Below are 14,593 nucleotides of genomic sequence, written 5' to 3'. Positions count from 1 at the left end.
GAGCTTTTTAAATCAGCCATTTTCAGCGTGTGGCTTGCTAGCTTGAAGTTAGTTGTTGTTTCCCGTATTGAAGGGATTTCGACAACAGCAACACTTATTATTGCTTTTGTAAGTGTTATTTGATTGTCAGATATTATTTCAGCTTCCCAGTTATCTCCAATATTAATGTTTTTCTTCCATTTGCCTCCCAAGACATCATTTTAATTGTTTGTCCTGAATTTAGTTTTCGTCACAAATGTTGTCACTACAATATACATAGAATTTCTAAAACAATTTGTTTTGTGACCTTTAATAATAACCGATTTAGAACAACCCTCTAACATGAAATTATGTAAATTGGCAGGGCATTTTTAATTCATTTCTTCTTTTTTTAACTCACAGAGCTGCTGCTTGTCTTGCTGAAGCAGATTCAGCAAGCCTTGGCAACATGAACAATGTTGCACAGAGGAGCCAGCAACTGAGTGTCAGTGCCAGTCAGGATAAAGGCTGGACTCCAGTCTGTCCTCTCTTAGTCTATTTTTTGCTGCCAGGTTTTAAAGGCCGGTCTGAGTTATAATGGAACCATTCAGCCGCTCATCCATCAACATATAAATCTGTTATTGTAGCTGCGCTGGCTGTATGCAGTGTTTGCCTGTTTTTAAATGTGTCATTGTTCTGCAAAACTAATTCACATTGTATTGGTTTTAAGAGTTTGGGCCATGATTGTCTGCAAAGTCTGCAAGAGGTTTTTATGCAAGTGTAGAATTCAATTAAACAGGAAAATAGGGAGAAAATGGCTTGCAAAAGGAATTACCCTCTTTATTCTTTTGATCTATCTTATCTGTCACAGCCAAGATACGTTTTCAGGTTTTCATTTTTTACTTTTACAGTTTTTACTCACTTCCCTTTATTACCTTCCTTAGTTGCAAATGTCTGGTGTGTATGGCGGGTGCTTTAAAGCAACGGTTCTCAATTAACCTCCACAGCCCTAACAGATGAGCTCAAGTACCCCATCGTTGATACCGCTCGTTATGTTTACAAAGTATTTATTTGAACAGGGGATTTTTTAACTGTTAAATTTAGAAAATATATTATTAAAGTTTTTTCATACAAGACATACTGATCCTGAAAGTGGTGATGTTAAGATATCTCTCTTTTTTGTTGTGGTATGCCAAAAGTCCACCATTTATCCATTACTTTTAGCGCTCTATTTCTTAGTTAACTAGTTTGCTCGTCGTCAGTCATGTTGAACTCAACACTAACTGTGCGCTGCTTGTGAATTTTCCAGAGAATGTCACCATAGACGCCCAGTTCCTAAAACAGCAAACGCAAGGGCTTTCATCAGTGGTCCATATGCTCAGTCATCATTGTGTTACCTCATTTGGCGATAGTTAGTGACTACAGACATTTATTTAAATGAAAATCTTGGAGAGTATTACTTATATATTCCATTATTACCATAGTCTTGTCACCCCTCAGTGTCACTGTATTGTTATTTATGTATAGCACAGTAAAGATAAGCTTCTGTGTATCCAACAAAACAAGATCAGAACAGACTTGTTATTGTTGTTTATGTCATGAGTCATGCTTTTTCTGTCTGCAGGCCCAGCTTATCGCTCAGTCCATTGGCCAGGCATTCAGCGTAGCTTACCAGGAGTTCCTGAGAGCCAATGGCATTAACCCAGAGGACCTGAGTCAGAAGGAGTACAGCGACATCATCAACACCCAGGAGATGTACAATGACGACCTCATTCACTTCTCCAACTCTGAAAACTGCAAAGAGGTTGGTCTATATTAAGCGTGCAGCACACGCATACATCTTTTGCAACTTCTGCAGATGTTTGTTGATTTGTGTCGGTGCAGGAAATAAATAAGAACATAAACACTGTAAGACTTTACATGTGTGCTGCAGGGTCATTAGAGAAACACACAAGTATACAGTAGTTATTCACTAATTAGACAGATTAAGAGGCAGATGGTTCAGTAAAATCTACTCGGAGCATGTCAACGCTGCCTGTTTTGTTTTGCTTCACCATTTCCTCTTTAGCTAACGCTGTGCCCTGAAAGCATTACTGTTTTGGCTACTGGCTTTTGGGTAATTAGAAACCGTGAAACAGTTTCTGCTGTATGAGCAGCTGTAGAGCAGAAACTGCAGAGCGGCGCATGGGCACCACACAGCTACTAGTTTCATGTGCACAGTAGCCGCATCTGCTGGTCTAAAATGTTTTCTACATTAAGACAGTGTTCAGATGTGCACAATAGTTGGATCTACAAAGACCTGTGAATTAAAATGCAGATGTAATAAATTACTATAAATAAATCACTGGTAGTCTTTATGCCAAACATAAATACCAAATTGAACCTAAATGGAACTTGGTTGTGATTTAGAAATGTCACTGTCACACTGTTATAACACCAGGTGGACATTTGAGGTGCAGATTTCAAACTGTTCATTAAGATGCTGTGGAAGTTAATGTCTGTTATTTATAGAGCAGCACATCTTGTGTTTTACATACTGCAACATATTGCCTAATGTGGGTACTAACTACTATATACTACATACTAATCTACGCTTCTACCTACTGTATATACTATATGCAATATACAAACATCTGTTCAGGGCAGGAACTCCAGTACAATATGAGCACTACTTCACTAATCATTTGTAACAAGACTGATTATTATTTTAGGAGTAATTAAATGGGATTGACTTGGTTGCTAAATAAAATGTCCTTCAGCTGCTGAATGGGGTGGGCAATATGGATACGTAATGGATATGTCATTTTCTGTTGCCATATTGATGCTTATCATAATATAGTAACATTTTGTGGACATTCAAGAGAGAATCCATTCATAGATAAAATAAACAGATGGTCTGTTTTTGGCTAATCCTGTGAATTTAAGAGATTAAGGTACTCCTTCACATACTGTCATAATTATTGTAAATAATTACAATGTAATTATAAAGCAGTGTTGTTTATTAATTTGCAACTTTGCCTGCAAAAGTCTAATGCAGCCAGAGATATTAAAGGGATATATACCTCCGTATAAACATTATGGCAAAATTTGACAGTTGACAATTGTGTACTGTCTCACTGTATAGATCCTATTTTGCCAGCCCTACCCTTTGAGCTCCAGGGCAGCAGTCAGACCACAGATTTCTAGAGCTAGAAAAGTGAATTTTCTGACCGGTGTCAAAAAGAAATCCTTTTGTTTTAAGTGAAAGTCAGTTCTCTACACATTCTCCAGCAATTTATAGCTGAATCAGCTGCTTTTCAGAGCAACTACAGCAAATTCTTGAGGCGACTTAAGCATGCTGACGTTTTTGACATTTTCAAAACATTGACAAAACATGACATTGGCATTTTCATTGAGTAAAAAAAGATATAACTCTGGTGAAGACATAGTAGTGTTGAAATGCTAATGCCTTTGCACTGTTATAAGGTCAAATCATCTAATTATGGTAGGTCAGTTTCTGTACATGATGAAACGTAAACATGTCTCCTCTCTCTACAGCTGCAGCTGGAGAAGAGTAAAGGGGAGATCCTGGGTGTGGTGATTGTGGAGTCCGGCTGGGGCTCCATTCTGCCCACAGTTATCTTAGCCAACATGATGAACGGCGGGCCAGCGGCTCGCTCTAGCAAGCTCAGCATTGGAGATCAGATCATGTCCATCAACAACACCAGCCTAGTGGGGCTGCCACTCGCCACCTGTCAGGGAATCATTAAGGTACAGAGAAACTAAAGCTATGAAATAAATGATAATTAAACATTGTTATAAACCACATAATTCAGTGAACACACTTGTTATGTTTGTGTGTTTCTCTATGTTAAAGGGCTTGAAGAACCAGGTTCAGGTGAAAATGAACATAGTCAGTTGCCCTCCTGTTACCACGGTCCTCATTAAGAGACCAGATCTAAAGTATCAGCTGGGCTTCAGTGTCCAGAACGGCATTGTAAGTACCATTCTGACCTCTTTCTGACAAACAGGAACCTACGTTTGTTATTCATAATGTTAACAAAAGATGTCATTTTTAAAAACATAATTAAAACGTACTGTTTTGTCGTGTTTTTCTCATGTGTGAGTTGTTAAGTATGATCCATCCATCCATCCATCCATCCATCGTCATCTGCTTATCTGGGGTCGGGTCGCGGGGGCAGCAGCTCCAGCAGGGGACCTCAAACTTCACTTACCCGAGCCACATTAACCAGCTCTGATTGGGGGATTGAGGCATTCCCAGGCCAGGGTAGAGATATAATCTCTCCACCTAGTCCTGGGTCTTCCCCGAGGGCTCGTCCCAGCTGGACAGGCCTGGAACACCTCCCTAGGGAGGCGACCAGGGGGCATCCTTACCAGATGCCCAAACCACCTCAGCTGGCTCCTTTCGACGCAAAGGAGCAGCGGCTCTACTCCAAGCTCCTCACGGATGACTGAGCTTCTCACGCTATCTCTAAGGGAGATGCCAGCCACTCTCCTGAGGAAACCCATTTCGGCCACTTGTACCCTGAATCCCGTTCTTTCGCTCATGACCCAGCCTTCATGACCATAAGTGAGGGTAGGAACGAAAATTGACCGGTAGATCAAGAGCTTTGCCTTATGGCTCAGCTCTCTTTTTGTCACAAAGGTGCGTTAAAGTGAATGTAATACCGCCTCTGCTTCTCCAGTTCTCCGGCCAATCTCACGCTCCATTGTCCACTCACTCGCAAACAAGACCCCAAGGTACTTGAACTCCTTCACTTGGGGTAAGGACTCATTCCCTACCTGGAGTAGGCACTCTCATCGGTTTCCTGCTGAGAAGCATGGCCTCAGATTTAGAGGTGCTAATCCTCATTCCAGTCGCTTCACACTCATTCACACTTTAAGTATGGTATATTTTGTATTTGTACAGTACGGCATGTGCATGTTTCACATTCCTGTTCCAGTTTAGATTAATCTGTTAATTTTTTTATTTTCTCTGTACACAGATGTACAGATGAAGAAACACTGTCTTTCACAGTGTTGTAATAAATTGCTGTTGAGCAATATTTATACACCAAAAGAAAATCCCATTATCTTTAGCGAGAATGTAATATTTTGCATATTACTCTGTATTCTACATGAGGACTTTTTTTGTGTGTGTTTGTTTCGTCAGATATGCAGTCTGATGCGAGGAGGCATTGCTGAGCGCGGTGGGGTCCGTGTGGGTCACAGGATCATCGAGATTAATGGGCATAGTGTGGTGGCCACAGCACATGAGAAGATTGTCCAGGCGCTCTCAAACTCTGTTGGCGAGGTTAAAAACACACACACACACACACACACACACACACACACACACACACACACACACACACACACATGCACACTGAGGATATAGAAAATGTGATTTTTTTTTCTATCACCATATATACTTAAAGTGAATTATACTGTATAGAAACCTCCTTAAGTAAGCAAGAAAATAACCCTACTACACATTTTTAACAGAAATTGGGGGCTTACGTTTGAAAGATGTAAGCATTTACCAGCCAGGGAAAGTCTAACAAAATACAGAATTCAGTAGCATTATGGGAACTGTAGGATCCACAGTGTTTGGACACTAAAGGAAAGAATATCTCGGCCTGTTACTGACTGCTAAAAGAATGTATGGAGAATATAGATGAAAGTTTCTGTTCTGTTGTAGAAGGATGCCTTCAACCTATTGAAGCTTTTAAATGGAAAAGATTTGTCAAGTTTTTTTCTGTGGAGCAGAAAGGTCTGGGGCTGTGTGCAAAATAATTTACCGTCTGCCCACTGCACGTTGGTCGATATATCTTGTTTAGTGGCCATCGATATTACACTACTTTTTATGTTGCATTGTTGGATAATATAAGTCTGCTATATAGAAACCAGGAGATCAACCAAGATTAAGAACATATAAAATGTAAGTCACACCAAAAAAGGACAGAGGTATGGTTGCATTTTTTAGCTTTTGGTTTTACTTTAAAACCATCATCTGGCGGAGGTGTCAGGAAGTAACGGCTAATAAACAGTACTAGGTGTGCTCTCTTGCATCAGTTAGGCAGATGTCACAGGGCTAAACTTTGCAGTGGTGGAAGAAGTACTCAGATCATTTACTTAAATAAAAGTAGAAATACCTAAGTCTAAAAATACTTAAGACAAGTAAAAGTCCTGAATTCACTACTATCGGCACGAATCAAAAGTGAAAGTATAATGCAGAATGGCACATTTCAAAGTGTTATAGAATATTATATTCTGTTTTCATCACTATCATATAAGAGCACTGGTTTGTCAATGTGGAGCCAATTTTAGATACTTTGTATTCTACTGGGTAGATTAGTAACATAGTACTGCATCATACCGTATGTTTTTCTCAATGGAACTAGTAACTAAGTGTCAAATGAATGTAGTGCAGCAAAAAGGCACAACGTTTCCCTCTGAAATGTAATGGAGTAGAAGTATAGCATCGAAGCAGTACCTCAAAATTTTAAAAAGTATAGTAACCCCTTATCTAAGGTATAATAAGTATACCGTAGCGGGATATAATAATTCTCACTAGATATTCAAACATCAATGCTGTATAGTGGACTATATAGATTTTGTACACAGCAATAACAAGTTTTGAGGTTAAAAGTTATCTTTTGAACATGGTAACGGAAAGGAATACACAGATTCTTACTCAACATGAAATATGAAAATATACTATAATAATATTGTTTTTTTCCAGATTCACATGAAGACCATGCCGGCAGCCATGTTCAGACTTCTAACGGGACAGGAGACACCTATGTACATATAAACGATTGGACAGGGACCGTTCCACAGGACAGGCCGTCAGCTGTGATTGGTTCTCTTACGGGGCAAACCAAGCAAGTGACTGGGGGGAGGATTGCTTCTCCTTGTCAATTCATTTCTCTTTTCTTTTTTCTTTCTTTGAGCTGATGACTTTATCATCTCTTCCGTGTCTGTGCTTAACTTGCAACAGCCATTTAATTGACATGAGACGCTTTTTCCATCTGACCAGCTAAAGGGGGGGTGTATGTATGTATGTGTGTGTGTGTGTATGTGTGTGTGTTTTATTTATTTGTCCGGTCTGTGCTTTTCCATGTCACTTTGGTGAGATCGTGTGGACAGACTTACGAGCGAATTTGTCACAATTTATTTTTTTATATTCATGTAATGCAATATGATACTTCTACTATACTTCTTGTATAGTTTCAGTTTCTTCTGTTTATTTATTTCTCATGTAAATACATATTTTACTAATATGAAGTGAAGGCGATGGATGGACGGACGGAGGGTGGGAGGGGCCACACCTGCATTGTAAATATTTATTGAATCTCGCTGTTGAATTGAAATGGTCCATGATGACGGCGGAGACACGATTAAATGCCGGATATCAAAGTAGTTGCTGGTGAAAAGGGGAATGAGTTGAGTGTTTGAGATGTTGGGTTTTAATATGCTAAGGTGATATAATGTACATGTGAAGCAAACCAATGCTCGCAGCAGGGGTTCATGGGAGAAACGCCATATCCTTTTGATTTCCTTGATTTTACGGCAATACACGAGTTCAACCTTCTGAAGTCTTTTCTAAATCTCATGTACAAACACTCACATTAAAATAACAAGCAACCGAGTAAAACTATTAACGTGCATCAATTATGCTTTTGATATCAAAGTTTCTTTTGTGTGCTACTCTACTGTATGCTCATCTGACTGAAACTCATGCAAACTATGAGTGGATTGTGAATGTAACTGTGTTGTGTGAGCTGTCCCATTTCCATAAGCAGTATTAGAATGTCTGTACATAAAGAGAAACGTGTCTAGTATAGTGCTCATGTTAAAAAAAACAAAAAAACACACAGGTTTAGTCACTGCAAACATCTCCCCACCTGTATGTTGGCTTTCAGTCTTGAGAGGGAAAGAGAGAACTGTGAATCACACACTGTGACAGAAGCAAATCTTAACCGCTGGGTAAAGGTTTTACAATGCATTGTAGTAAAGTTTAACCACATGAACATTATTTGTGTGCATGCCTCGTAAAGTAGTTTCATGTCATTGTGGCAAGATAATAAAATCTGGGCTAAAGCTGGCTGGTTTTGTTGGACTGGATCAAACTGAAAACTGGTTCTAAAAAGGGTTGGATTCGCTGTGTGAAAGTGCTGCCAGGAAAATAAAACCAAAGAAAAATGGAAGACAAGTTAGATATAATAAAAACATGGTAAGTCAATATTTCTTGACTTATTGCCTCATCAATTTAATATAGTAAGTTACATTTTTGACTCATCACATCATTATTTGACATACTGTACTAAGTCAAACCTGTGAGTAAATTATTCATTATTTGGACCTAATATGTTGAAATTAAAATCTCATTTGTGAGTAAGTCAAACTTTTGATTTGCCTCATAATTTTGCCTTAGTGAGACTTTTACTTTCAGTAGAATTCAGAATTCAGTCTTATTAAAGTTATTTCTGGATGTGTCTGAATTTGAAACTACAGACCAATTGTAATTAAAATAGTTTGAATTAGACGAGCAAACATTTTAAATAGATCTTTAAGGAAGAGGATTGGAGCCACGTGAAAAAAATGGAATGAGTTCTGAGTTTAAAGTCAGAATTCTGAGAAGAAAAGTCAGAACTCAAATACATTTTTCACATGTGGCCCTTATTCTCTTCCGTAGATCTTGGACTATTAAATCTTTTGTGTTGGGTTTTCTCGTTAAGTTTCCAAATTGCATGATTTGATGTCTGTCAGTGCATGTATTGCATAGTTTCCGGTTGGTACAAAACTGTACCGTAAATAGATTTCTTGTTTACTAACAGCAAAAACAGTACACCATGACAAGTAGTATATTGTACATACAGTATATACCATTACTGTAGTATGGAAATGGGACAAACACAGTATCTGTGTGCCTATTCCATAATTCGTAGAAATCCTAAACAGCTTTTGAATATGTTGTGTTCACACTGGAAAAGTAAAGAAATTAGTCAAAGATGTCCGTAAACACTTTGATTCTTGAGTGTCAACAAATGAATCAATTGTGATTGATAAGACAGCTTCAGAAATACCTTTGAAAACATTAATCTGAAGGAGCCAGTTTAATTGGCAGTGGCATTTTAAAGAAAATTTGATTGATATTCTTGTTATTTCTTGTGTACTAACTGCCAAAAAGTGTATTTCAAAGATTAATATATAATACATATTGTACTAATACTACTTCAGTCAGGAACGCTCTCGCCATAGATTTAACCATGTATTGCAACAAATGGAAATCCAGTTCTGCTTGGCGCTGATGGCTCCGCTCTAATAATGCTTCCTGGATCACCCAAGCAGCACGCTAAACTTAAATAGGGAGCGCAATGCTGAAACCCCCCCGTGTATACAAAAGTGGGCCCAAATCAAGACATTAAAAAACATTTTAAACGTAAGTCATGTTAGGACTCTAAACAAGGAAGGTGGGGGCAAGCTTTGCCAGCAGCAGCAGCAGCAGTGTAAGGCAGTATTGGTGAAGCAGGGATCAGTGAGGAGGAGGAGGGAGACATTTAAATGGAGCGCCTTGATGTGAGAAGGCCTGTGATTGGTTGGTGACTTGATAGAAATGATAATTTAATTGGTGTCCTGCGAGAACTAAGGCAATGCTTAATGTCATAATATCATTAGGACAAAGACACTGCTTTGGAAACTCTCTAGTTCCCCCTGATGCCTGCAATTGGGTAGTGCAGGTTCTGTGAAGATGAAATATAAAAAGCCACCTAACATTTTTATTTACATTTTTATTATTCAAGGATTTTCTTTTACTACAGTAGCTGTGTGTAAAATGATCCAATTTAAAATGGAACAATTGATATACAACCTTTAAACAAAATGTTGGTTATACAACAAAGTTGAGCATCATAAAATAATTACTCGTACCATTTGATGCTAGTTACATCTGTGACATGCAGTCAGTTCACAGTGCTGTTATTAGTGTGTCTCTTTGAACTGGCTGTTATCTTGCTCAGGGTCAATGTCCAGTTTGCGTTTATGTCTGCTTGTCATGCTGAGTTGGGTCAGGTTTGTTTCAGTGCAGCGGGTCAGATTAGGGATTCTGGTCATTCTGGTCACACTTTAACATGACCTTTATCCCGAGACCCTGACGCGTGGTCTCAAAGGCCTGGACTGCCTGCTCCAGGGGGAAACGGTGGGTCACGAGGGGCTTCACGTTCACTTTACCTGCTGCCAACATGGCTATGGCCATCGGCCAGCTGCAACACAGCGAGACAAACATTTTAGTCATGCGTTCATTATCCGTGATACCTAATATGTACTTTACGAGTTGAGCTTCGGCCACAAACATAAATGATCGAATTATTACTCTCAAGTGGAACTGCCTCCAGCTTTGCTTTAAACATCTGCTTATAGAAAAAAAAGGGATATTTCCTCACGTGTTGCAGTAGCGGAAAATTCCTCTGATGTCCACTTCTCTTATGGCAGCATTGATCAGAGGAATAGTGACCATGTCAGGACCGAGACCCACCAGCGCCACCACACCTCCTGAACGTGTCGCCTGACAAGTAAATAAATAAATTACAACTTTGGGTTATTTTATGAGTCTGCAGATACTGAAAATCTGGCATTTATGCCTCATAGTGAACCGAGTATATGGTAGTATAAATGACAAGCAGTGGAGGAGAAAGTATTCAGACTCTTAAGTAAAAGCAGCAATACCACACTGTAAAAATACATTACATCATCCATTACTGTAGTAAAATAAGTAAAAGTCCTGCATTCAAAATGTACGTAGTATGAAGTATCAAAGTATCAAGACTAAAAAGTAAAATGGAAAAATTGCCACTGTGATTGTTACATTATTATATAATACTATTACAGGTGTAATAACATGTAGGTAGCACTACTGTTGTAGTCGGCTGAGGTGGAGCTAATCATAACTTTTATATTCTGTTGGGTAGTTTATAACAATGGGATATGTAAAGTAACAAGTACTGTAGCTTAAGCTGTTGGATAAATGCAGTATTTCCCTCTGAATTATAGTGGAGTTGAAGTGTAATGTTGCATGAAATGGAAACACTCAAGTAAAGTGCATGTAGTGCCTCAAAACTGTAAGTCAGTACAGTACCTGAGTAAATGTACTATTGTCTAGACTGTGTGCAGAGCTACTTCATAATTCTGAATACAACTTTAAACGGTCTTTACTGGGTAGTCACATACATAGATGGCAGTTTGAATGCTGCTCTCCACACCAGAGCATTCAATAGCAACGTGAGGCTGAGCGCCTAGCTTGTCCTCCACACTTTTGGCCAGCTGCTGGGGTCCGTCTCCTCTCTTTACCGTCAGCTGGAAGTCTGCACCCAACTCTTTGGCTATTGTCAGACGCTCAGGGAACAGATCTGAACACAGAAAAGATGGATTAGAGAGAAAAAGAAAAGACTGGAGAGAAGATGCTACCAGAATATGCATGTTGTGTTGTTTCAGTTGTGTGTGTGTGTGTGTGTGTGTGTGTGTGTGTGTGTGTGTGTGTGTGTGTGTGTGTGTGTGCGCTTTATACCGGTGATGACGACCTGCGAGGCCCCCATCGCCTTGGCCACAAGCAAACAGACCAACCCAATAGGTCCTGTGGGAAGAGAAGGAATAAACAAGATGCCTACTGTAGAGACTGTTAAATATCAATTTGAAGCTTGAGATTTCAATGTTCAGATAAAAAGGAAAAAGAGTCAGTCACATGTACTGCATTACTTTACCCTTATAAGAAACAATGAACTATTTTACCTGGGAATGCTTCACACAGGTGTCTTAAATGTGCATCACCTTGTTTTCGCAAAACAAAAGGGATCTGTTAAATATTAAGTCTCTCATAAGGTGCGTTAAGGTTCAGTAGTTTTTTACTCACTCCAGTTTTGTTGTGTCAGTATGATTCTCAATTTTGTGACTACACCCAGTGACGCGTTTTAAACTAGACTCCTTACTTACAGGGACATGTTAGACCAACGCAGTACAATCACCTCCTTATATATATAGAGATGGTCCGATACCATTTTTTGCTTCCCGATACCGATTCTGATACCTGAACTTGCGTATTGGCCGACACAGAGTACCAATCCGATACCAGTGTGTCATATATTTTATTATGTTTTAACAACTGTATACTACTATCCCTGTATGGATGTGATATGATTTCTATATTTGTTGCCGGTCTGGCTTAGGTTAAACACAAACAATGAATGCCACAGAACTTTCTTTTATTATCCAGTTTGGAAGTCAGTTAGCCTATAACGGAAAAGAACATAAATAAACTATTTTAACGTAGATTTTCTTTAGGGCTTTATTACGTGGTATCGGATCGGTGCATAAACTCCAGTACTTCCCCCGATACCAATACTGGTATCGATTCGATTTATTTTTACCTGCCCCACAGATGAGCACAGTACTGCCGAGGGTTACACCGGCTCTGCGACAGGCGTGGATCCCCACAGACAGAGGTTCGATTAGAGCTCCCTCCTCGAACGTCACATTATCAGGCAACCTGGATAGAAAAGACACAGAACGAGAAAAAAAAGACGAAAAAAAAAAGATATATGCAAAGGCAGGCAGTTTTTAGGTAACCTCTGGTGCAAAGCCATGAAATCCTGAAAAAAACGGTTACTTGTAACAGAAGTTGGCACTGTGCTTGTAGTATCGGCACAGATTTCCATCGTCGGGGGGCGTGGCACAGAAGAAGATGGTAGGAGACAAGTTATATCGTCCATTTTTGAGGAACTCGTCCATCTCGCGGGGTGCGCCGGGCTCAATGGCCACTCTGTCTCCTAAAAAATACACAGTGAAGTTTACAGCAAGGACTAAGTGAGACCTTGCATGGAAATTAAACAGTATACTACAATGAATGCATGTACTTAAATGCATTTATGGCACTGCACAGTTTCTAAAATAACCAAAGTTGAGATAAGTAATATAACTTTTTTTAATTTCTGTTATATTGTTTTGGAATGATATTTTGAAAATATATTGTTGTTTGAAAGCATGTCAACTTCCCTTTTAACAGAATGGCAGGTTTCATGAGACAGTGCCTTCGGTATATCCCAGCTCTGGTACACAAACACCACAACCACTTACCTACTTTGAGGTGCTTGACTGCTGATCCAAGCTTCACCACCCGCCCTGACGCCTCGTGCCCCAACACCATAGGTTTAGTGACCACGAAGTCCCCAATTCGGCCGTGCTGCCAGTAGTGAACATCTGATCCACAGATTCCTACAGAATGCATCTGGAGCAAAACCTCTGGGTGCAAAACATGACACACAAGACAGGGACAGTACAGACTAATAAGCAGGTATGCATTTTGTCACTTTGTCACAAAAGGACACTACAGACCAGCCTAATTCCAGACCTCTGGATAATTTCCTACGTCTTAATTTGTTTGATTGGTTTAGGAATTCAAATATGAATGCATGAAGTCAAACTAAATGGCCACTCAGACTTATCTTTAGGCAAACTAGTGACCAAATTGAAAGGAAATCGGTTACAAGTATCTATTCTTTGACCCCAATGCATTCTAAGTTGACTTGCAAGTCACAAAGATTTTCAGAATGAATTAAAAAAAACAACAAAAAAAAACAACTACACACATTTCAAAACTATAAGAACTATGGCTAGTTTCTCTGCAGTTTAAAATATATCCATATATGAAAATAAATTGAGCTGAAACAGAGCAGCCAGGCAGCTGTAATGCATTTTGACGTGCAGCAGTTTTGAAATTGAGATTTAATTAATGTCACTTATTATAACCTCACATAAGGTGCAAAACATATTCACATATATTTTTGAAATGCTTGTTGAAGTAGCCTATAAATTGTAATTTGCATGTCAACAGTATTTTCCAACACATTGAGCTCCACCAGCTGAATATATCACACCATTGGGTCCTGGCTCCGGGACGGGGCGCTTTTCCTTTGAAAAATTGACAAAATGCACAAAAAAGAAGGCAAAGGTTGGAGTCAGTTTAATTGACACAGACTGTAAATAATACAAATGGCACACGTTTGTGGTCGGTCTCCTACCAGCCGGAGGTCTCCCTGGGCGTGCAGCACCACGGACAGATTTTCCTCCGCCATGACAGATACAACACTGAGCAGACACAACAGGGTGAAGATGAAGCAGCGAGATGAACTGAGTCCAAAGAGAGATTTCTCTTCTTGTTAGGCAAGTGTCAAAGTTCAGAAACCAGCAGGCATCTTCCTTCCTTCCTTCCTGATAGCGGGGCTGGTACCAAAACAAAGCATGCGATTGGCCAAAGACCCGTGGAAGAGTCCACTTTGTAGGGGTGACCGCTTCTACTCAAAAAAATGTATTGCACTCATAACATTACTATAACTCCTACTACTGCTCGATATTACTTTGATATATGTTTACATTACGTTAATATTGATTATAATTTACTATTGAGCCTGTGAATATCGATATGCCGTGATGTAATTAGCATAAAAATCCTTTAACATGCGTTGAACGATTGTCCAATTGAAAAGTGACCATGTTTTTGTATGACAAATACAGCATTATGGTTAGCTGTGATTAAACTAAGATTTTTCGCAAGGTTTCTCTCTTTTGACGGCATCTACATTGCAGAGAAAGCTTTGTCTTT

At 39.3% G+C, this 14,593-nt stretch overlaps 2 protein-coding genes across 2 annotated transcripts in view; one reads left to right on the top strand and one right to left on the bottom strand.

Annotated features, from left to right (window-relative positions):
- apba2b (amyloid beta (A4) precursor protein-binding, family A, member 2b) overlaps window positions 1-8,047 on the top strand; it is a 36,165-nt gene extending 28,118 nt beyond the window's left edge. The window contains exons 10-14 of the mRNA XM_078247654.1: window positions 1,583-1,762; window positions 3,496-3,708; window positions 3,815-3,934; window positions 5,111-5,251; window positions 6,683-8,047. Of these exons, the coding sequence (XP_078103780.1) occupies window positions 1,583-1,762; window positions 3,496-3,708; window positions 3,815-3,934; window positions 5,111-5,251; window positions 6,683-6,754 (726 nt within the window). The 3' untranslated portion in view covers window positions 6,755-8,047. The remainder of the gene's footprint in view (window positions 1-1,582; window positions 1,763-3,495; window positions 3,709-3,814; window positions 3,935-5,110; window positions 5,252-6,682) is intronic.
- Window positions 8,048-9,718: 1,671 nt separating this feature from the next.
- sord (sorbitol dehydrogenase) lies at window positions 9,719-14,232 on the bottom strand. Its single transcript, XM_078247618.1, has 9 exons — window positions 14,013-14,232; window positions 13,869-13,902; window positions 13,069-13,233; window positions 12,602-12,761; window positions 12,363-12,481; window positions 11,507-11,572; window positions 11,170-11,348; window positions 10,386-10,507; window positions 9,719-10,205 (listed from the first exon to the last, which is right to left on the bottom strand). The coding sequence occupies exons 1-9, from the start codon at window positions 14,064-14,066 to the stop codon at window positions 10,040-10,042; spliced, it is 1,065 nt and encodes a 354-aa protein (XP_078103744.1). The 5' UTR covers window positions 14,067-14,232; the 3' UTR covers window positions 9,719-10,039.
- Window positions 14,233-14,593: the final 361 nt, after the last annotated feature.

Source organism: Sander vitreus, chromosome 1 (genome assembly GCF_031162955.1).
Source record: "Sander vitreus isolate 19-12246 chromosome 1, sanVit1, whole genome shotgun sequence".
In the NCBI taxonomy this organism is placed as follows: domain Eukaryota; kingdom Metazoa; phylum Chordata; class Actinopteri; order Perciformes; family Percidae; genus Sander; species Sander vitreus.
This window is presented reverse-complemented; position numbering and strand designations above follow the sequence as displayed.

Bases quoted from the DNA above. Each gene is read 5' to 3' on its own strand.
- sord (XM_078247618.1), bottom strand. From the start codon at position 14,066: ATGGCGGAGGAAAATCTGTCCGTGGTGCTGCACGCCCAGGGAGACCTC. The intron at 10,508-11,169 runs GTATGTGACTAC...TTTACTTGTCAG, and splicing joins GCATTCAAACTGCCATCTAT to GCGACACGTTCAGGAGGTGT. The intron at 10,206-10,385 runs GTGAGGAAATAT...GCTGTGTTGCAG, and splicing joins ATTTTCCGCTACTGCAACAC to CTGGCCGATGGCCATAGCCA.